The following is a 24,517-nucleotide window of genomic DNA, read 5'->3' as shown; positions in this document are numbered from 1 at the left end:
CATCCCACTATGTCTCCCCTTTCCTTCTTAGACTCCAGTTACACATATGTTAGACCACTTAATATTGTCCTACAAGTCACTAAAACTATCTTCATGCTTTGTGAATCTCTTTATGTTCTTCACATTAGGTAATTACTATTAATTTGTTTACAGTTTCACCAATCATTTCTTTTCCAACCTATAATATGATGTTTAGACTATCCAGTGAATTTTTCATTCCAGATATCGTACTTTTGTTTTAAAACTTACATTTGTTTTTTTGTCATTTTCATTTCTCTGCTGATATTCTCCATCTGTTCATTCTTATGACCATGCTTTACATTCTTAAATGTACTTGTAGTAACTGCGATTACCATGTTTCCCCGAAAATAAGACCTAATCAAAAAATAAGCCCTAGCATGATTTTTCAGGATGACATCCCCTGAACATAAGCACTAATGCAACTTTTGGAGCAAAAATTAATATAAGACCTGGTCTTATTTTGGGGGAAACAGGGTATATTACGTTTGTTTTTTTTTAATTCCAACATCTGGATTTTCTTGAGGTCTGTTTCTATGTACTACGGAATTTTGAATAGAAAAATGATGTACTCTGAAATTATGTTTTTTAAAAGAATTACTCTGATTGCTACATGGTAAATGGACCTTAACGGTACAAAAATCAAATAATGGGCACGATTTATGTGGGTAGTGTTATAGTCAGATGAGAAATGATGGTGAGTTGGTCTCGGGTGGTAGCACTGGTGTGGATGAGAGGGTTCTGACCATCAGGTTTTATTGATAGATTGGAAGGAACACTTTTATAGTTGGCCCACCCAGAATAGGTACCTTTTGTAATCAGTCAGCCTAGAGGAAGTACCTTTCTCTTATTAGCACAGATTTGCACATCTGCATACAGAAGGCCCTGCAATGGAGTAATAGCTGTAAAAATATCATTTTGACTCTAAGGGGTTCAGAAAACAGAGTTTCAAATGGAATCTCTCAAAGGTTGATGAGAAGCCAACAAACGGACTATTTCCTTTAGTTTGGATACAAGTGAGTGATAAAGGACAAAGATTGGTCCTAGCATTACTTTAAAGCAGTGGTTCTCAACTGAGGGCAAATTCTCCCCCTGGGGGATTTTTGGCAATGTCTGGAAACATTTTTGATTGCGAAGACTCAGGAGGAGTGGGGTGCTACTGGCATGCCCCAGCCAGGATGCTGCAAAACATTTTACCGATACACAAGCTAGCCTCCCATGAAAAAAGTAGTAACCATTCCAAATGTGCCAGTTGGGATACCCAGCCTTAAAAGTTATTACTTTACACAACTAGGAAACCCCTAATATCTAAAATCTAATTGTATGTTTAGATTCAAGATCCTATCTTCCTAGGACCTGATGTTAAGGAAACTTTGTTCATTGTGTATGCTTTTCTAATTCCAGTTAATTATAGTGCCGTACAGCGTTCATAAGGCAGAGGATTATTTTATTTGAAGATGATCGCTTTTACTCGCTTAAAAACAAATCCTCAGTTTAATTTTAAAGTCCTGATATCTTCTCTTAAACCTCCTTATATTTTGCAATTCCCAGTCCAAGTTCTCCCGGAAATTGGGTTCAAGATAAAGGGAGGTCAAGATATCAAATCCAGACTCGAGATGTGTGTTCCATGGGACTGGAAAACAAAACATAAAATTCTGAGCCTTGGGTGGCCATCAGGAAGCATTTTAAACTCTGCTGCTCCTAGAATATCGATCAGCGTGTCCTACTGATTTTAGATTACTGCTGCGGTCACCGAGGAGCACAGCTTGCCTCTGCAACAGGATCAACAGGTAACTCCTCCCAGCAGGTTCTGGCAGCCTGTGTCCCCGAGCGCAACTCCAAACTCTCAGAAAACACCACTCCTTCTAAGGTGGGCGGAGCCGGATGGAAGGGGTGCCCCAAACTTCTCGGAGAGGCGGCCCCGCAGCAGCTAAGGTTGCAGAGGGCGATCCGGAGGCGGGCGCAGGCGCTCGCTGACTCGCGCGCGCGCGCCCCCGCGCCCCGGCGCCCAGCCCTCCGGGGAGTCCGCCCTCTGCCCCAGCGGGAGGAGGACCCGCCCCCTCGCCTGCCCGAGCGGGCGGGCGGCGCGGAGGGGCGGGGCCGCAGCGGCCGGCGGTGTCTGCGCCTCGGCGGCCTCGGAGCTGGCAGACGCTCGGGGGAACATGGCGGCGACGGAGGCGGCGGTCCCAGCGCTCCCCAGCAGCGGCGGCGTGGGCGCGGGGGCGCCGTCGGGCACGGTCCCGGTGCTCTTCTGCTTCTCGGTCTTTGCGCGGCCCTCGTCCGTGCCGCACGGCGCGGGCTACGAGCTGCTCATCCAGAAGTTCCTCAGCCTCTACGGCGACCAGCTCGACATGCACCGCAAATTCGTGGTGCAGCTCTTCGCGGAGGAGTGGGGCCAGTACGTGGACCTGCCCAAGGGCTTCGCGGTGAGCGAGCGCTGCAAGGTGCGCCTGGTGCCCCTGCAGATTCAGGTGGGTCCTGCCGGTGGGGGCGGCTGCGCGCCCCGCCGCTGCTCCCGGTCCCCGCGCGTCCCTGTCCCCGCTGCGCTCCTCAGGTGCCCCGCGCCGCCCGGGCCCTGCGCGCCTCGCGGGCTTGGAAGGGCCACGTCGCTATCGCACGCTTCGGAGGCGGCCCAGAGAAGGTGCCGGTCCGAAGGTGACGGTCACCAGCTGTCCTGGGTCGAGGCGGGGGCGTGGGCCTCCCAGCTGGTGGCGGCGCGCGCGAACGCCCCCACGTGTGTGGTCCTCAGCCGCCCGCATCCGCTTTGTGTGCCAGGACCCAGTCCCAGCCTCCTGCGTAACCAAAAGGCTGTGCAGTAGTGGCTGTGTTTTTACGTGGAGGTGATGCGGCACGAGGGGAAAGAGATTGCGAGGAGTATTGGCCTTAGGGTTTGATACCCGGAGTTGGGTTCAGCACTTGCGGGAACACAAACTTCAAGGAGTCAGACCCTTTCCCCCTCCTCTTCCCCAGCTTTCAATTTCTTGACCTTAAGCCTCCCGAACCTTAAATGGAGTAACCTTTCCTTAGCCTCTGCCTAGTACCTGTCACCTGAATCTGTTGATTGATTATGTACACGCATCGCCTACATTGAAGACGTCGATTGACTCCAGGACTGCAATACCTTATTAACTATTAACTTCAGCTAGACCATGATTTCCTGGTCGTGCTGGCCCATGAGAAACTTGTTATACTTCAGGACTAGCTCACATCTTTTAAATATTCTTTTAAAAGCTGTGCGCTAATACTACAGTGGGTCAGGTCTCCTGTCTGCTTTCTACATTCAGAGGATTCACTGGAGGATTTATAGTTTTGAAAAGAAAACATAAAGGTATATTTTAGATATTACACCATCAGCGTTTTTTCTTTAGTCGAGAAATTGATAAGCCATTTCTTCAGGAGGCCACATTGGAATGTGGGATTCAGAGTTAAAAGGCATTTTAATATTCAAGTGTTTTCTGAGGATTATTCTCTAGTTTTTTTTCCAGCTGTCATAGGCAGTGGAATTGGTCTTGCTTCCTCTCACTCTAACGCCCTTGCCAGAAGCTTCCAAAGCAGGTACTTTAACCTGGATAAAGTTCCTGTTCAGAGGACAAAGGCCTTGAGAGTCCACTGCCAACCCTGGAGAGTCTAGAGGGAGGCAGATGGTCTCTATTACCCTAGAAATTGTCCTGCTGTCCTAATGGAGAATTTGGACAATTGTGGTTCGGTGGTGTTTACTACTCACCATTTTTATGTCTTCAGGAGTTTTCATGGCAGTCACCGGGATGTAAAGTATAGCATAGGGAATGTAGTCAGTAATATTGTAATAACTATATATGGTGCCAGATGAGTGTTAGATTTACTGGGGTGATCACTTCGTAAGGTGTGTAAATGTCTCATCACGATGTGTACACCTGAAATTAATATAATACTGTATGTCAACTATAATTGAAAAATGAATTTTAGAAAAATAAAAAATTAAATTAAAAAAAGGCTGACACCTCTCTGCAGCCTTCCTTGTCCGTCTATTTAGATTATTGCTGCCAAAATACCTAAGAAGTTGGATGCACCTTTGACAAATCCATTAATAAAGGCAGGAATCCAAATACCAACTGAGGAAGTCTAGAGCTATCCTGAGGACTCAGACTTCTTTGTGATGATTTGCTGTAGTGGTTGGGAGGGAGGGTGGGCTGTTACCTATTAAGATGTTGTGCCAAAGTAGCACCCCCCCACACACATCTGTAAGGTTTTTTTCCTCCTCCAAGGTAGGATTTTTTTTTGTTTTTTGAAAAAGCCAAAGCCTGTGTCTGACAACTCTTCGTAATTAAACGTTCTGGAAATGAATAATGCATATGTATATACTTGAAATGTCTTGTACATTCTCAAAAGGCATTATAGAATTCAGGTCACTCGTAGCTTTTGAAACATTTCACTTGGTATAGGAGATAATTTTTTGTGGTGCTATTTAAAATAATTATAATAATAGCACTACTCTGTACCATTCTTTAAAAAAATTTTTTTTCACTAAATAGTCCAAGAATTCTTAAGTATCTGTTATATAATACTTATATATTCTTAAATATTTTAAAATATTTTTCTTTTATGTCATCTCATTTTAGTAATCTTATATTTTGATTTCTTCAGCCAGGTGCCTCCCCCAGCTTAAAAATAGATAACGTGGAGGGATCCACGCACACATACGTACACACTCCCCACATATATCCATATACCTATTCTGATACCTATTTATATCTACATGAAAACATAATATATGCATATATGTGTATATATGTGTGTATATACTCTCAGAAGAGAAAGAGAAGATATTTCTTTTCATGACCATTTTACTATACGTTTTTTGGAACCCAGCTTATAATCCTAGAGACATGAACATTTTATGCTAGAGTTCTTTCAACAGACATTTGGGTGGCAGCTATAAGTGCCTGGCACAGTGAATGCAAACGTGAATAAGACCCAATTCTCGTTCTGCAGAGGAGCAGAACATACAGAGGATTGCCAAGGTTCCATGGTGGATGTACGAAAGTATGTGAAGGACCTCCATTATAACTGACTGTAGCATTCATGTTTTCTTTTTTATGCTTAATGAAAATATCAAGCTGAATGGAAAATAGGCCACCAATTTAACTTGTAATGTCATTTGTTTTGATGTTATTCATCATTCTTTGGAATAGATGCCTATCATGTAGGAAGATTCAAGGTGGCCCATTGGTGAGGCCATGCTACTGGGATGGTAGGCCCCTTCTCCCAGAGGCAGAGACAAAGAACGGAAGTTTGGCCACATATCGTCCACTGCTTAAATAATGTGACTTGTTATTTCTCCAAACATAGCCTTAGAGCCTCCATGACCCTGGGTCACATACTATGTATTCTAGAATATATTCTCCATTTCCATAGAGATCTAAGTTTGCTTTCATGTTTGTTCTGACTGCCATTGCTAGTGACCTTGTAAAACACAGTGGTTGCTTGTGCCACACTGTCTGCACCCATGTTTGGTTAGTGGTTCTATGGGGACAGATCTTTAAGACCCCCCTTTGCCAGTATTAGCCTATAGTAACTATTTAGTGTCTTTTATAAAATAGTCTGTCAAAGTGATCAAGGTCTGCTGACAGCTCAGGTAGCCGAACAGCTCTTGTTTCAAGCATGGTTTATGTGTCTTTAGCTTTGCAGAATGCTCGAAGTCTGAGGAATTTTGAGATGCAGGAGAAGAAATGTAAATGAGAGGATTATGCACTGGGAATTTAGGTCATTTTTATGACTTACAAGTTTTAATTTTTCAAATGGAATTTTTAACTAATGGAAACATTCATCTCTGGAAATTCATGTAAATTTGATATCATACCTCCACCAGTGTGTTTTCCAGCTTGTCACCAGGGAAGGCAGAGCCCAAATAGAAGAGAGGAAGTTGTAGACGTTGTGAGAAGGATGCCAGTGAGAGGATTTTGCTTTAGTACGGAGGAGGGAAGGCTCTGACAGCTTTGTGTGGGCAAAAGATAAGGGCTTCCCTGGGAAGGTTATTTTGACCTTTTCCTGAGATTGTTAGTTGGGAAGGGATTTGGCCCCAGCTTTCACTTAGAAGTTTATTACTACTGTTACTATTTTAAACAGGGGTGTGGACATTTTATAGCTAGAAGAGACCCGAGAGTTCATGGTGGGAAGAGAGAGAAAGCAAGGTTTGGAAAGAAGAGGAAAAGGAATCTGCTTCCCCTTGGGCTTGCTAATTTGAAATGGGTGACTTTTTAGTATGGAATCGTTACTATGGGAGCATATGGGAGGAGCAGGTAGAAATAAATGTTATTTGGCAGCCTAAATTAAAAAGTCTAAAACCTGTTTTGCCAGAAACAGATCATGTAATGGTTTTGGTGACATTTGGAAGTCTACTTTATGAATCATAATTCTGCAGACTACGTTAACAAGTTAGGCAATATTAGTGTGTGTGTATATATATATGTATATATATATATATATGCATATGCATATATATGGATCTTAGTAGTAAATGGTATTTTTAACCTCATTACACAAAAAGTTTTTTAACATGCTGAACTTCAGAGTGTGATATATGTTTCCTATACGAGAGATAGCACAATAGCCTAATGTATTTATTGATGGATTACATGAAGCTCATTAAATCCTTGAAATAGCCCAATGATACTATTTTACTTGCTTTGTTACAGATTAAGAAACTGCTGTTTGGAGATAATAATGGATTGGCCTAATTTAATGTAATTGAAATTAGTGAAATTGAGATTTGGACTCAGATTCTAATGTCCATGGGCTGTGCTGTGTAGGGAGCCTTGTAACCCGGGGAAATCATCACGCAAACTTCTGGTTTCAGTGAGTCAGTATTGGAACAAGGTCTTAACTGTAGCTGGGTAATCAGATTTCCTTAAAAACACTTCTGAGTGAAATAATGATGCCCCATGTCCTTTTCTGGACTTTCACCCAAGCAGATCATGCCTATTTTGTGACTTTAATAGACTACCAACATTTTGAAAACATCACATTTACAATTCCAAACTTTAATCATTCCTGAAGATATACACTTTACTCACTGTAATAGTTGACTGAGGGGCTGCTATTCCAAAGTACCACACACTTAGTGGCTTACACAACAAATTTATTTTCTCCCCAGTTCTGTAGGCTAGAGACTAGGGTTGGTTCCTTCTGGGTTGTGAGGGAAAATCTGTTCCATGCCTCTGTCATGGTTTTTGGTAATTTGCTGGTAATCTTTGACATTGTTTGGCTTATAGATACATCACACTGATCTCTGCCTTCCTGTTCGTAAGGGCACTCTGTCCAAATATCCCCTTTTTATAAGGATGCCAGTCATATTGAACGAGGCATCCACCCTTCTTCAGTATGACCTCATCTTAACTAATTTTTCCCCCCTTCTTCCACCTCCCCCACCCCCCCAATCTAGTTCAAGCCGTTGTTTCTCAGTTTAGTTGTGTAGGACACAGCTGGCCCATGTTGCTATTACGGGCCTTCCGCTTCCCCCCGGCTGAGGTGGTCAGTCCTCGGTCGGCCGCTTACAATGGCTGCTGGCCACTCACATTGGCCACCGGCCACTCATGGCAGCACACGGTAGCCTGGCAGCTCATGCCAACCTCCAGCTGCTCATGGCAGCCCTGCTCCAGAGAGAGCCATTGTTCACAGTCTTAGCTGTAGAGGGTGCAGCTCACTGGCCCAAGTGGGAATCCAGCTGGCCACCTCGGTGTTAGGAGCACAGCGCTCCAACCACCTGAGCCACCGGGCGGGCCGAGTATTTGTTATTTATGTATGGATATGTGTAGATATATAGATATGTGAAGGGGTGTGTGTGTGTATCTATATACATACATATATATTTTTAAATGTGATTTCTTCATGCTTCTTGAACATACATTGATCTTTAATTGCTACATTTACTTGTGATGGCACTTGGTCAAGTCCACTTTTAATTTGCTATCTTGCAGTTGCAAGATGTAAATGGCTATGAACAGCATTTTTAGTTAACTACAAGGTTTTGTTTTAAGAGAAATTCATGAGTAAGAAGTCCCTGAATTATAGTCAGTGTGTAATTTAACAACAGCTTTTGGAATTCATACAGATTAGTGAGGGGTAGGGGGTGTTGGTTAGACATGGTTAGAGCGGTTTTTGGGTTGATTTGGGATTTTTTATTTTTCAGTTTTTTGTAGCCTCAAAGCCTCTTTTGGCTTATAAGACTTGGAGCTTATTCATAAATTAATATCTTTTTCCCCAACTACTATTTCATAGGGAGACCATTTTTTAAAGTAAACCTTTTATTTTAGAATAATGTTAGAGTTACAGCAAAGATAACACAGAGTTTTATACCTGTATCTAGCTTCCCCTCTTATTAACATCTTACGTTACTGTAGCATATTTCTCACAACTAAGGCACCAGTATTAGTACATTACTATTAACTGAGCTCCACACTTTGTTAAAATTTCAGTAGCTTTTCCCTAATGCCCTTTTCTGCTCCCAGGTCCAATCCAAGGTACTAATTACATTTAGTTGTCATGTCTCCTTAGGCTCCTCTGGGCTATGACAGTTTCTCAGACTTGCGTTGTTTTTGATGATCTTGACAGTTTTGAGAAGTACTGGTCAGATATTTTGGTAGCATGTACCTCAGTTTTGGTTTATGTGATTTTTGTTTCATACATAGATGGGAGTTGTGGGGTTTAGAGAGGAAGATCAGGAAGGTCATTCTCATTACATTACATCAAGGCTACATAGACCTAGCCGGACCATCACCTCTAATGTGTCTTTTGGAGCAAAAATTAATATGAAACCCGGTCTTATTTTAATATACTATAAGACCGGGTATAGTATAATATAATAATACAGTACAATACAACACAATACAATACCGGGTCTTATATTAATTTTTGCTCCAAAAGACACATTAGAGCTGATGGTCCGGCTAGGTCTTATTTGGGGGAAAACACGGTACCATCAACATGATGTTATTGATTACCTTAATCTGGTTGAGGCAGTATTTGCCAGGTTTTGCCAGGAGGGTAAAGTTACCCTCCTCCCTTTATACTCCACTTTGAGGTACCAGATTATTACTAAGTGCAGGCCACATTTAGGGGGTGCTGGGAGTTAAACTCCATCTCCTTGAAAGGAGAATATCTAGGCATTTTTGATTCACTGAATTATAACCAGTTATCTCTGGATAAAAATGTGCCTTGCCACCTTATTTCTATGGCTGTTTTCTTTGTTTACGGAGGGTTTATAGATCATGAGTTCCTAGACTAGAAAGATTTTGCAGGGTGGTGAGTATTTTAGGGCTGCATTTTCTGATCTCAATCTGTGTCTAATATGACATATATCTGATGTGATCTCCTGCACAAAAAAGGGTACCTCACTGCTGAAATGAGGTACAGAGAAGCACCAGGTCACAGGAACCCCAGTAGACCACAACTCTGAATGTTTAGGATTTCTGTGTAAGGTTTTATTCCTTCAAATGTCCCAAATATTTTGACCATTTTATATTGTAGTTCCAACATTTTCTTAATGAGTGTGCTAAAATGATGTCCCAATTTATAAGTTATATACAGCTTGTTACTCCTTCACTAGAGGTCTAGATTATAGAACGAGTTGAGTTTTGATCTGCTTTTATTGTATTTTGAATCTTTTCTCTGTTGGCTATCATTTCTTGCTGCTGTCAGTTTGCCAATCTCCAGCAATTTCCTTTCTCATTTGCTGTTTATAACCTGGGAATTTAGAATCCAAACAGCCAAACTTGTTGGGAATGTATTCGAAACTCTTGGTACTCGAATACCCAATTTTCATCCTAATTCATTGAGTTTCCTGATTGTGGTAAATATGTTTAAAAATGCAGATGTCAAATTTATGTCTGTCCATTTAACAGTAGTGATGTGTTTGGCATCATTTCATTACATTTTTGTGAACTCTAAGAAATTACTCTTGAGAATAGTGTCTTAATATTTCTATCTTGATTATAGCAATAATTGTGGATTTGTTTCTGTTGCTTTTTTAGTTTTATGTTCCATGGTCTCTACTACAGATTATTTTAAATTTAACTCTTTATGTGTAAACAATGCCATCATCAAGTTTATGTTTTTTCCTATTGTAACTTTTTTTCTGATTATAAAAGTAATACATATTTTTAAAATGACATCCAGAAAATGTTTTTAAATAGCACTTGGAAAATGTAAAAAAGTACGAACAAGACAAATAATCAAACAAAAACTCATGGACACAGACAACAGTTTACTGGTTACCAGATGGTGGAGGTGGGGAAAGAAGAAGGTAAAAGGAGTCAAAAATATGGTGATGGAAGGAGAACTGACTGTTGGTGGTGAACACACAATGCAGCGTACAGATTATGTGTTATAAAATTGTACACTTGAAACCTATATAATTTTACTAACCAATGTCACCCCAATAAATTTAATAAAAAGAATAAATATTATAGAGATTGAAAGGTAGGTATATGGATAAGAAAGGTATAAAGAAAAAATATTACCTAGGTAGAAAGGTAGGTTGATAAGAAAGGTATAAAGAAAAAAAGATTACCAACAACCCTAACCATAATATATAACCATTTGTTATTATTTTCATATATTAGCTTCTGTTTTTTATTCCTATTTTTACGTTATTGAAATACCATTGAACTGTGCTCTGTTTTTAAAATTCACATTAGATTATGAATATTTCTTCTTAGATGGAACAAATTCTTTGAAAACATATACATGTGTTATTTTAATTGGCTAAAAAATGTTTTCCATATGAATATGTTAAAATTTGTAAAATGATTTCTGTATTGTTGATCCTGGATTTATTACTAATTCTCACTATTAAAAGCAGTTCAGTGAACATCTTCATGGATCTTTTTTTTTCTGTAATTCAGATCATTTCTTTTGGTTAATAGTTGCAGAAATTGACTTACAGGGTCAAACAGTAGGAACATTTTTCTTTCTTTATTGACCTCCACTGAAACTAAATGTCATTGTATTATACAGTGAGTACTAAATCATTGTTTTCTTTTTTTCTCAGCTCACTACCCTGGGAAATCTTACACCTTCAAGCACTGTGTTTTTCTGCTGTGATATGCAGGAAAGGTTCAGACCGGCCATCAAGTATTTTGGGGATATTATCAGCGTGGGACAAAGATTGGTATGCTTGTTTATTTTTTCCAATTCACTGAAGCATAATATACATTCATATATACACACATACGTATATTGCTGATTATCTTTGTGGGTTTTGTTTTGTTTTGCAGTTACAAGGGGCCCGGATTTTAGGAATTCCTGTTATCGTAACAGAACAGTACCCTAAAGGTCTTGGAAGCACTGTTCAAGAAATTGATTTAACAGGTGTAAAACTGGTACTTCCAAAGACCAAATTTTCAATGGTATTACCAGAAGTAGAAGCAGCATTAGCAGAGATTCCTGGAGTCAGGAGTGTTGTGTTATTTGGAGTGGAAGTAAGTACTTTTTGTTATATTTTGGACATGATATCATTTGTAGAAAACTTGATTCCAGAATGCATTTTTGTATATAGAATACCATGTAGGTGGTAATCATGATGAAAAATAGCCGTTTATTATTGATGGATCAGCATGCCTCTGATCCAAACACTTTATATAACGTTGGTGCAAAAGTAATTGCGGTTTTTGCAATTTTTAACCTTTTAAACCACAATTACTTTTGCACCAACCTAATATATATACGTTTTAATTCATGAAACTCTCACAGCAACCCTCTGAGCTAAGTTTTCTTGGTCTTCCCATATCATATATGAGAAAACTAAAACACAGATGCTGCGTGACTTGCACAAGGTCATACAGCTAGTTGGGGGATGGAGCTAGATTTGAATCTTAGGTTGGTGAATTCTTGGGCCTTTACTATTAACTGCTCCTTTGGAACACATTTTCATCAAAGCCATAATTTTTTATTTATGTGCTATAGGATTTCACCTTGGTCGTATTTTGCTTGAGAAGAATCTTAGAAGTCATGTCACTCATTGTCCTTCACATTTGAATTATGTACATACCTGTTTTTAAATTAATTAATTAAGTAATTAATTTATTTATTTTAAGAAAGGCGCAGCTCACAGTGGCCCATGCGGGGATCGAAACATCAATCTTGGGGTTATTAGCACGCTCTAACCAACTGATCTAACTGGTCATCCTTGTACATAACTTTTTAAAAGGAAAGAATACTCATGGATTCCTAGTACTGATTAAAATGATATTTTGTTTGAGTTTTTTGGACATGCACAAACAGAATATAAGTACTTATTCATAGCTTATAAACAACTGTTGAACTAAATTTTAAAAAGTATGAAAAAAGTATAAAAACAGTGAAATCCAAATAATAATATTAATTTATTTACGATATTTCGGTAGTAGGTTTTAATAGTAGAAAGATGTAGTCTCGGGTTTAGATGTATGTTAAATATCTGTGTTTTGACTTCAGGGATAATATAGAGAAAGCCTGTTCATATAAGTATGTCACACCAGATGCTGTTGCCGACATCTGTACTTTTTTTGCTCATTTATCATTATTAAACCTCATGCCTAAGGAAAATCATCTTTGAGCTGTCCTCCAGTGCTAATTTTAATAAGGTGTCATTAGATAAAAGCTCTCTTGTCATGTAAGATACGTGGCATTATTGGCATCATGGCATTATTGAAATCTGCTTTTATTGGTTGTTTCATTGGTAATAACACCGTTATTATTGGAGCATGTTTTTACTCTATATTTTCTGCTAATGATGTGTTGTTACAAGTTAGTACTTACAAAGATGGAACCTGTATAATACATTTGCTAATGATATAGACTGGGTATTTTTGCCTGTGTCACATGCTATTTTTAACTTGGCCTACCTTTCCTCCTGGATGCCATGTAACAACTCAGCTTTCCCACTACTTTCTCGGTCTGCAGTACTGCTGACTCATTATTTGTATTAAGCACTTGGTGTGAATTCACATATAACCTCCACTGTGAGTGGCATCAAAACTGGGTGGTACTAGTCAGCTGCATAAAGGTCATCCGGGTGACATACTTGTAGAGGAATATCTTTTAAAAAATTATCACAGAGCTCTAAGAATGTGATCAAGGTTCCTAGTATGAGGAACGTTGATATAACCCAATTCCCAACTTTACAAGGAAGAAACCAAAGCCAGAGATGCAGTTTATGCCCACAATCACCGAGCCAGTGAGAGACAAAATTAGAGGTATCACAAGGTTGTTAGACATACAGTGCTCTCTCTGCTTCGTGTGTGCTTGCACATTTGTAAAATGCTTTTAGTTGACCGCCTTACTACATACGATTTTTCACTTTCCCACTAGACTCACGTGTGCATCCAACAAACAGCTCTGGAACTAGTTGGCCGAGGTATCGAGGTCCATATTGTTGCTGACGCCACCTCATCAAGAAGCATGATGGACAGGATGTTTGCTCTTGAGGTAACTGTCCTGCTTTAAAATAAATCATTTATCACTTTTCCAAATAAATTTGAAGAGCACTGAATATTTAACAGCAACTGAAAGATTGACCTCTTAAATTTGAGTTTGGTCAGACAGTATCTGATTCATTGATTTCCTGGAGTCTGAACTGTGCATTGACGAACATGTGAGGTCTCACCCCCATGTCTTATATCTTCTGTTTCCTTAGGACTAGATTACTAGTGACACCTTATACCTTTTGTCATAAGTTTGCTGTATAGTGTTAATGTGTGAACTAAGGTATTCCAGTAAGCTTAATCTGAAGCATTCAGAGATTTGCAAATTAGAAACAGCTCCCCTAGGTTTAACTCAGCCAAGATCTAGCCAGATCCAGGCACAGTGGGCCTAAGCCTGGTTCAGCCTCACATCTGGTTTCCTCAGACGTGAGTTTCTGGGGCTAGGAGGTGTGTCACTGAGTGTGGACGCCACTCACATACAGTGTTTCACAGCTCTTTGCACCAAAATGTCAGGGTGGCGGTGATCTCTGCACAGTGTTGCATAGCAGCAGTCTTACGTAAGCATTTCCTGTTCCCAGACGTTGAAAAGCAAACTACCACATAACCCTTTAACACATTCGCTCCATATTGTGGTGTGTTCTCTCTCTCTCTCTCTCTCTCTCTCTCTCTCTCTCTCTCTCTCTCTCTCTCTCTCTGTCTCTCTCTCTCTCTCTCTCTCTGTCTGTTCTCATTTAATTCTAATTCAGTAATAATTTTAGAATAATGTATGTGTGGATTCAGTTGCCAAGTTCTTTCATTATTTTTATTGAGAATGAGAAAAATAGATTTTTTTTGAGACCCTCCCGTGTTCCATGTACAAGCTGGCCTATGAAGCACTTTATAGGATTGCTAAATCATCTCTTTAGCCTACAGTGTTCCCTAGGGTGGTGAGGTAAGGCAAATGAGGAAGTGAGAGGCAGGAAGGTCAGTGTGGGGGGCTGACTCACGCACGAGCAGGTGGGTGGGCGGCAGCAGCAGTTGTTTTAAGGCCCTGGTTGGCTGTCCCTTCTCTATTTTATTCCTGAGGCAGTGAGTACTATTTTGGAATTATTCATTTTGTTTAACTGTTTTTAAGTCCCTTTGGACCATTGGGTTCTCTGGTAGTTAGGTTCTAAGTGTTGCTTTTCCCCATCTCAGCAAAGATCTTTAAGCTATTCTTACAGCCATGAGTTAAAGAACTTCCACTTTTCAAATCCCCTTAGTACTTTGAGTTTAAACACTCCCACTGTCAGAGCCTTACCATCTTGACAAGCAGCTCCTTTCCTCTGTGGATAATTTATCTTTCTGCTAATGCTGAGATCCAAGACTTGAAGTGTGTTTCCAAGGAAGTGAAAACTAAAAACATGTGAAAAACAAAAATCCTCCTGGCTTGTAAAGACATTTCAAGGACTTTTGTTCTGCAATCATTTCCTTATGATGACATTTATTACAGAAGATTCTGATTGTTGGTGATTCTGTCTTCTCATGAGACTCAGAATAAAAACATAGTCAGCTATTTACCATCTGAACCTTATTCTTTGAAAGGTGGTCTGTAACCTCAGTGACGAGGAGCCACACAGTGGAGGGATAATACAGGTTTGAGTGCAGGTGCTAGCATTTTGTGAATTTGTGTCCTGGGAATGTTACCTACTATCTGTGCCTCAGATGGAAATCATAATAGCCACCATATGGGAGGATTTTTGTGAGGATTGAATGAGATTGTGTATTGCTAGCACCTAGTACAGTGCCTGACACAGTAAACAGTCAGATGTTAGCTGCTGCTTTTGTTGTTGTTGTTATTATCTGTTGTTATCTTCAGGAGGTTAGTCTTATCAGAAATGTATACACATGTATTAGCTTCCAAGACACAGCAGGGGCTAGTCCTGGGAAGTTCTAAGGAGGGAAGGAAACAATATGGTCTGGGTTGCTTTGGGAGAGCGTGGAACAAACAGCATGGCCTTGGCTTAAAGTGTCAAGGGTGAAAGGGGAAAAAGAATCAGGTCAGGCGGTGATGGCGGGGAAGAATGCCACATTCCTGATTTTTCTTCTTCATCTAAATTTGATATGGAGGTGTTTTAAGTTGCCCCTAAATGATTGAGAGAAATGTGTTGTTTTTATTCTATGACTATGAAAGTTAAATAGCAATCTGGCCAGCTCCCTTTCTCTATTCCTTTAGAACACAATGCCTGAAGATAATTACTGACCATCCATACTGCCTGTTAAGGTTATTATACTAAAAAGTTTATAGTTAACCATTACTGAAACTTCTGCACCAGGGTCTGTGGTATGTGCTTTATTCAACAAAAACATTTTGAGCACCTGCCATCTGTCAGGCATTGTTGCTTTCAACTAACAATTGTGGAGTAAATGCAGGATAAAATAGAATAAAGCCCTCACTTGGACTTGATGTCCTCGTACTTTTGGGGAGTTGTTAGTGTTGCTTGGAAATCTAATGGGTTTGTCTCCCCCCCAAACCCCCATCCCCACTCCCGCCCTCTCTGAGGCTGTCACTGCTTTGTGCTCTTGCATTTTTCAGTTGGGCCAGAGCAATCGTTCCTTTCCTTTGGCCTGGTTGGACCGATGTTGCCAGTGTAAGGCAAGAACTGCGGAAACTATTCGCCACATACCCGTGTTAGACAGCTGGGGTTTTCATTCCCCATGTAGGCCAGGGAAGCAGTGAGTTTAGGACCAGTATTGTAGGTGGCCTTGTAGCTCAGGGTGGTGGGCGGGAACCAGCCAGTATCGGGAAAAGCTGCTGCTGTTCTCTCCCTGCCGAGGTACCCTTTCTGGTTGGGGCTGGGCAGGCTCTATGGGGAAGGTCTTCGAGCCTCATCTGAAAACTTTGCTTTTGGTGAGGTGAGCCACACCTTCCCCTAACACAGGTTCTGGGCTTGATTATTTTAATCCGATCAGTATTGGCCATATCTCAGTCTTGAAACCACGAATACTGTATAGGTTTCAGCTTACTGAAATGTCTTTCTGTGCCTGACGCGTCCCTGCCACAGTGACCTGACTCAGCCTCACTGAGGGCTGTTGGCCTCGAGTGGACCTGGTTCGGGTCAGCAGAGCTCTGGGGAAAGCTGGCTTCTTCCTGGGTCATCAGATTTCTTCCTCAGACCTGAGAACAGCTTTCTAGTTCCTGCCTCACTAAGGAACTCGAAAGATTAGTGACAACTGACTTTTGTTGGCAGTTTGGAGTATATAAAGCACTTTCACTGACAAGGGTGTGATTCAGAGTCAGCCTTAATATTGAAAACACCGAGTCAGCAGTGATTGAGGGGTACAGAAGTCAGCGCAGGCCAGCCAGCTGGGAGGGCGGGAGCTGGGCTGGCATGACTGGACGTTCGCATGCACGGCTGAGCCGCAGCTCGTCTTAGAGTTATTCCCTGCCCTCTGTCTGAAGCTGTCACGCAGTCCTTGAGATTTCTACGCGTTTTGATATAGTCAGGAGTTGATGGAAAGGCAAGGAGAAGGAAATTCATTTCCAGAAGTCTTTAAAAAACTCAGAAAGAACTCACCTTCTGATATTTGTCCCAACATAAAGGGCACTAGCAGCCTTGCTTTTTATCTTCCTCTTTCCTATGTTTTTCCCTGCTGAGTTCGGGTCAGCTGCTCAGCACACTGTTTTTGTTCTGAGGTCCAAGCTTGCTTTCCGATAAGTCCGCTACGGCTTATACTCCTTTCTGCGTCCTTGGGAATAAAAAGAAAGAGTCTGCCAGTGGGAAGGTTGGGCCTGTGGATCTACAAGCATCTGAAGGACCACTGACTTGCACTCCACAGGGGTGCCCTGGCTATTCAAGTGGCTCTTCCGATGAGAGACTGATCTGGGTCTTTCCTCTGACGTCTGGGAAGTTTTTAAGCACCTCATTGTCCGTGGTTCTTACAGTGGATGTTTCTTGGGATGCTAGTTGGCCAGTTCTTTGGCCTAGGGTTTCTGATAACACACAACGTGCAGAAAATGAATCTCTACTCTAGAATTCTCACCCCACTCCTCCCTCCCCCTCCCCCTTTTCCTCCACTTTCTCTTTTTGCTGTCCTCCCTCCCTCTTTCTTCTGTCTCCCTTCTCCCCCTCTTTGAGATTTCTGTCCTTGGTTCTTTATTTTGATTTCCCCTGGAGCAATTTGGCAAAGACATTCTTTGACCTGACAGTGAAACTTTGTACTCTGGTTTAGTGATTCTAAAAAAGTGGATGATTGTGGCAGTGGTGGTGGTTCTGTTATCATCCAGGGGTTACGTTCTTCAACCTTACACGAGGCTCTTCTGCCACGAGTCGTTTCTTACTTAGTGGAAGGACAGACAGGCTCTATGTCAGATGTGTGGAGACAGAAAAAAAATTAGAAGCATTGTTTTACAGTCATTAGCTTTGATTTCCTTTCTATCCGTGGCACGTGGAAGTCATGATATTAGCTACCTGTTTTCTTTTACTTATTTCTCGTCCATGTTATTAATACTGAGAAGAATAACCATGATGGGTTTGTAGTGTGGCTGGTTTAAAATCTATCTGCATCACTGAATTTAATAGTATGGCTCAGGACCCTGATTTTAATAGAGGATACTAATTATTTTGTCGAAGCTATTTTTTGCTGTTTTAATATAGTGTTCATTCTCATGCTTGCTTCTTGATTTATCTTTATCTTTTTTTTTTTTTTTCAAGCGTCTTGCTCGAACCGGGATCATAGTGACTACCAGTGAGGCTGTTTTGCTACAGCTTGTGGCTGATAAAGACCATCCAAAATTCAAGGAAATTCAGAATCTAATTAAGGCGAGTGCTCCCGAGTCGGGTCTGCTTTCCAAAGTATAGGACATTTGAAGGACTGGTACGCTCCTCACCTTCAGGTGACAGCACTGCAACCAGACAAGCTCTTGTCTCTACTAGAATTAAAATGTCAAGTGGAAAATTGGCTCTTTTTTTGCGCCTCTTAGTAAAACTTAACCAGTTAGACCATTCGGGTACTAGTATTTAGTTACAAACGTCAAAGGCTTCAGGTGCTGCTTACCTTTTTTCTTAATGTGCTTTTATTTATTAAAAAAATAAAATTATAATGGGGGTGCCTGTTTGTCTATACTGTATACATAGATGATAACTTTCAAAAGTGCACTCTTGTGACATTTTCTTTTGTGCACTGTAGAGAAAAAGATGTATTAATAGTTTGACTTTTGTATTACTGTAAGATTGTTATAATGTTAATGTGGATTCAGTGTTTTTACTTTACAGGTTGATTGAAATAGGATCATTATTTCAATTTAAAAAGAATTTAAGCATAGAACTCGAATTCCTGTTACTCCTTTCCCTCACACTGCAGTCAACTTACAAAAGGAGTTGCACTGATCTAACCAGATGAAATTATATTGAATAATTATGTATCTTTCTTGATTATGCTAATTTTCTTAGTCTGGTCACCATCACTCATTCTGTTAATGTTCTCTTTTTTTAGCTGAATCTTTTCCTAGAGGGACTCATTGGGTCATTGCTTGTTTTAATTTTGTAAACCAGTGGGATGATTTGCAATGTCGTATAATTACTAGAGGACTGTTTGAAATCCTTGAGATACTTAACTTTAGCTGATTATCTTTACAACCATCTTCAATACATCTTCTAATATGTACAAGATTTAGCAAAAGGATAAAGGCTGGATAAAGTGCAGTTTTAAACCATATTTTTGTTTGATATTTTCTCTACCTACCCTCCAATTATAATGGCACCAGTAATGATTTTATAGTATTAATTTTGTAGTCATTGCTACCCTTCAATAAATTTATTTTCATTAAACACTTATTAGAGGGTTTTAAAACTTTTAAATAGTGTGTGAAATATAGAACATTGCTGTCTTTTATATTAAAATAGTTAAAGAAAATGTCTTATGTGAATGAGATTATTTTGTCCCCCACAACATGGCTCTGTGAGTACTGTTCCAGGGATACTAATACTTATTTAAAGATATAAAATTTTTGACATTTATAATCTTTCAACTCATGGAAATTTCAAAGGAGACTCTTTTGCAGGCAGGGGTAAATGGATTTTACTGAAGGGCCTTCTTCATGATTTCAGAGCAGTAGAAATGCTTGTTCTTTCTTCAGTGGTAACAGACAACAACCTAGCATTCTTCTTTGGGCAGGTGTGTTTAAATATTTATTTCCAGCAAACTTGTATGTCGAAAAGAAGAATCAAAGATTTCTCCACACTTTATTGGGTGTTGTTTTTTTTTAAGATTTTATTGGGGAAGGGGAACAGGACTTTTTTGGGGAACAGTGTGTACTTCCAGACCTTTTTTCCAAGTCAAGTTGTCCTTTCAGTCTTAGTTGTGGAGGGCGCAGCTCAGCTCCAGGTCCAGTTGCCCTTGCTAGTTGCAGGGGGCACAGCCCATCATCCCCTGCAGGAGTCGAACCGGCAACCTTGTGGTTGAGAGGACGCACTCCAACCAACAGCCATCCAGGAGCTCAGCGGCAGCTCAGCTCAGCTCGAGGTGCCGTGTTCAATCTTAGTTGCAGGGGGCAGAGCCCACCATCCCTTGTGGGACTCAAGGAATTGAACTGGCAACCTTGTGGTTGAGAGCCCACTGGCCAATGTGGGAATCGAACCGGCAGCCTTCGGAGTTAGGAGCATGGAGCTCTAACCGCCTGAGCCACCCGGCCGGCCCCACACTTTAGTTTTTAATAAATTTAGTGCTTCTCAACCTTTAATATGAATGCAAATCACCTGGGCATCTTGTTAAAATGCTGACTCTGGTTCAGCAGATCTGGGGTCGAGCCTGACATTTTGCATTTCCACTCGTGCTGCACAGAAGGGGCCACACTTTGAGAAGCAAGGATTTAACTAACAACACCTGTTTTCCTTCGCTGCACCAGACCCTTCATTTCTCACGAAATGCCAGCACAGTGAAGCCTTTTCAGAGCTGAAACCAAGGCTGTGACCCTGAATTAGTTTTCTATGGCTACTATGACGTGTTAGCATACACTTAGTGGCTTGAAACAACACACATTTCTTATCTTACAGTTCTGTAAGTTAGAAGTCTGAAACGGGTCTTCCCTGGGCTAAAACCTATCTTTCCCACTAGATTGTAAACTCCTTGAAAGCAGGACCTGTGCAGTTTTTAGTACTCATTCTGGAAACATTTTGAGAACCTACTAAGTTCTCAACATTGTGCTATGTGTTAAGGATGAAAAGATGCCCCTAGGAAACTTATGGTCTAGTACAAAATCCGATACATCATAAACTCAATAAATGTGAATTAAGTTATGTCAGAGGTTCAGGAATGTCAATTCAGTATTAAAGCCCAGAGTAACGTAATTGTGAATTTCTGCCATCTCACTTTTTTTGCATATTATGCAAAGCAGAGTGACAAGGCCTCATTATTACAGGAAAACTGAATTGATTTTAATACATTAAGCTTTGAATTTGGAAGTGTCTATAATTTTGTAGGATAAAATTCTTTTAACTGATATAAAGAATATGAACATAAGCAAAATAGTGTATTGTCGCGTCCAGCACAACACGGGCAGTGAGGGAACGAGAAGGGGCGGCTTTAGGTTAAGTTTTAAGAAAGAAAGAAACAGAGACTTAATGCAGTTGAATCTCAGAGGGCCAAGGGTCTCACAGTCATGAAAGACTGGAGCGCGAAATCAGGCCGACTGGTGGCTTTTATTGATTATACAAGGGAGTAATCATGGATGGAAACTCATCCATCATATCACAAAGGTGATTTAATCCAATTATCCCCGCCTGCAAACAGCCAGAACAGAAAGTCCTATGATTTATTTAAGGTGTGTACCCTCCTGGGGATAAGTCTCTCATGATAAAACTTTGTTGAGCTAAACAGGGAGAGCTGATATTGTCGCTCTCCTAACTTCTCTCACAATCAGGTGAGAGGGAAAGCCAGTGTCAGCAGTGGCTTCCTTTAAGCAGAGGGAAGGGGAGGCAATGCTCCTATTTTCCATATTTTCCATAGTAGCTCATTGGGGTCCCCACACGGTTCCGCCTGTCTTAGGTTGTTCCTCACATGAGAAATCTTACCCGTCCTTGGCTGGCAAACAGTTTTTTGCGGACCGGACAGAGAGACATGAGGTGTAAACATAAAGATGAAGCAAAGTCCCAAGAAGGCACAGTCTCACAGACTCTTCTTTCCTTAGGGAAAGATACGAGGGACAGTCAGCTAGACTGCTGCGTGACAACAGTGTATTGAATTGCAAGGGGGTTAGGAGCAGGATGAAGACACTTGTCACGTAGGGTGTCTGTCGGAGTCTCTGGTCCCCACTCCCCACATAAGAATGCAGGACATGGTGAGGCCAAAAAGGAACACCCACGGACCCATAGGTAGGGGAGTCATACTACTATAGTCTCGCTGGCGGCTGGGTTGGAGGCACAGGCAGCAGGAGCCACACTACCCGCAACCTGCCGTCCACTTCTCTCTGCCAGTCTACCAACCTCACTTACTAACTGCAATCCACCGTGCGAACTGCAGTCCACGCTTGCTAGCTCAGCCACCATCTTCTTGTTAGCCCCCATTTGCTGCTAGCGTAGCCACGGCAGTTATATTAGTGGCAATGGCTCACTGGTCATAGCTGACGGCCAACTAGCCACAGCTGATGGCCATCCAATCCCAGTTGATGGCCATTTACTACCTGAGCCAGCACCTTTCCATGTGAGGCTGTTAGCCTGGAAACTGCACTCCTGGCTCTATCCCCACAACACTTTATTTAATGAAATACTACCACATCTTCAGAAACTTAATCTAAAATTAAAAGTAATAAAAGTGATAACTTATTCCAACCAGGAAACCAAATAACCTCATTATATCCATTCAAATATCACATTTCTCTAACTCGGTGGAATATTTTCCATTTAAAAGTTGATATTTGGGTAAATGTGCCTAGAGCTGTCTAGAACTGTAAAGATTGTGATCTCAAAGGTGCATTTCAGGTGTAAAATTCTAAAATGGTTTTATTTTACAAATACAGCTAGTGAGGCCCAGAGATGAATACCGTTTACAATTGCATATGTAGGTAAAATCGCGGTGGGATGAGAACCAGGTTACTTAACACATCTATCTTTACTTTCTTACATTAGTTAATAATGCTAAAGATTATCAGAAGGAAAGGGAGAATAATAAAAAGGATACATTTTTACAATCTATGCAACAGTACACTTTAGATATTAGATAGACATTTAGATATTAGATAGACATTTAGATATTAGCAAAGCTAATGGGATACTTCTATGCTGATAGCTTTTCCTGCGCTGGTCTTCAATCTAGCCTTATTTCTTTCCAGATGGTTTTCTAATTCAGGATAATGGCTTATAATATGAAAATTATTGTTTTCATTGTCAAATAACGGCATGTCAATATCCCCACATCATTTAATGCCTACTTAATCCTTCAGGAAGTATTATTGTTACTGTTTAACCCTTAGATGAAAAAGAATTTAAAAATCACAAGGTCACCATAATGAGATATATCAATGACTAAGATTGAAAGGCATTTTTTAAATAATTGCAGTTGACTTTTAAAATTCTTATTTCCATGTTGTTTATCTTTCAAGCCTGAACAGCAAACATCAATAAAGTTTATTTTTAGAAGCGATTCAAATCCAATATGGAGGTCAAAATAACCTGTTAATTCCTGTTGGAGAGATTATAATCCTCATTTGCCTGTTATAGGAAATAATTCTGAAATGGCCCCCAAGGTTCCCACTCTGGGGTGTGCACACCGTCTCCCAGTTAGGTAGTCGAACACTAATCTTGGCTCAGCTGTAGATTGGTTAGCTCAGGTAACTGAGATCTCAAATGAGTTCACTTTAGGATTAGGGAGATTGCCGTTGTGGGCCCGAGCCAATCAGGTGAACTGTTAAAAGGGCCTGGGCTCTCTCTGGCGCGAGAGTCAGTGTCAGAGGGATTCCGTGGGAGGGAGGCTCTCCACTGACTTAGAACATGGAGGGGAGTCCAAGGCTAAGAATTCGGCTGCCAGCAAGGAAACAGGGACCTGACTTGTACAATCACAAGGAACTGAATTCAACAACCAACCTGAATGAGTTTGGAAGCAGATTCGCCTCAGAACCCCCAGGTAAGGACGCGATTGCACTGACACCTTGATTTCTGCCTAGTCAGACCCTGAACAGAGAAGGTAGTCATGCTGTGCCTGGATTTCTGACCTACAGAACTGTGATACATTTATCTTGTTTTAAGCCACGAAGTTTGTGAAACCTTGTGATACGAAGCAATGGAAAACAAATACTAGCTGTTCTGGTTTGTTGTGTGGTTTTGTTTCTTTTTAATTTGCAGTCATATTTATATGAGGAAAAGGAGGAAGGAGATAAGTGGGACTCTGTCAAAAGAATAAAATAAGTCTGTGTTTTCAATTCCAATTAGCTCCTATTAATTTGTTTCCAGAAAAGGGGGGTAGGCAAGGAAAATAATGTCCTGTAGTGTTGGTATAGCTTTTTTTTTTATTGTAAGGTTAGCTTTTTGTATTCTTCACTGCAGAATATAGTCAACTTAGAGCGCATATGTCATACATGAAGATTCATTTCTTGATAGGATTGTTAGTTGCATAGCATATTTTACTAATCAACTCAAAGTCACTTAGCTTCGGATTTAGTCATTGTTCTTGCAGCTGCTTGCTTGTTAATATGTTCCTCCCACTTAAGACAGTAAATGCATGCAATGAAAGGTGATGGGTCTTAGAACCTATAGTTAATACACAAGTACTCATTGCTAACATATATTGAATATGAAACTTTGAACTGGGCTTCTGGAAAATGCATATTGTACTTTCAGAATAGCTTGTTTGGCAGCCCCAACTAAAAATATGGAATGCCTTATAATTGTTAGAAATGTAGAGATTTTTCCAAGAAATTAAGACCCTAGAAAGAGTATATGACACATATGAGTGAAGAACACAGGTATAAATTGTTAGCCACTAAAAAAGGAAAAAAAAATTGTTAGCCCATAACCCAAATGTTAGTGTCATTTTGGTTGTCTTGTTTGTATGCCAGTAAGTAAGAGCTTGTTTTTTTTGTTTTTTTTTTTTGAGAATTTGGCAAAATT

At 40.6% G+C, this 24,517-nt stretch overlaps 1 protein-coding gene across 2 annotated transcripts; it reads left to right on the top strand.

Moving 5' to 3' along the window:
- Positions 1–2,093: 2,093 nt before the first annotated feature.
- On the top strand, positions 2,094–19,252 carry LOC308500089 (isochorismatase domain-containing protein 1). Of its 2 annotated transcripts, none has more exons than XM_081054249.1 (5): positions 2,094–2,489; positions 11,045–11,164; positions 11,271–11,474; positions 13,345–13,461; positions 18,131–19,252. In XM_081054249.1, exons 1-5 carry the CDS (start codon positions 2,181–2,183, stop codon positions 18,275–18,277), a joined length of 897 nt encoding a protein of 298 aa, XP_080910375.1. In that variant the 5' UTR covers positions 2,094–2,180; the 3' UTR covers positions 18,278–19,252. The 2 variants fall into 2 exon arrangements, with proteins under 2 accessions (XP_080910375.1, XP_080910376.1); XM_081054250.1 differs by having other exon boundaries at positions 2,118–2,462.
- The last annotated feature ends 5,265 nt before the right edge of the window (positions 19,253–24,517 follow it).

The sequence above is a fragment of the Rhinolophus hipposideros genome, assembly GCF_964194185.1.
Source record: "Rhinolophus hipposideros genome assembly, chromosome: 7".
Lineage (NCBI taxonomy): Eukaryota > Metazoa > Chordata > Mammalia > Chiroptera > Rhinolophidae > Rhinolophus > Rhinolophus hipposideros.
The sequence above is the reverse complement of the archived record's forward strand: the minus strand, read 5'-3'. Positions and strand labels throughout refer to the sequence as shown.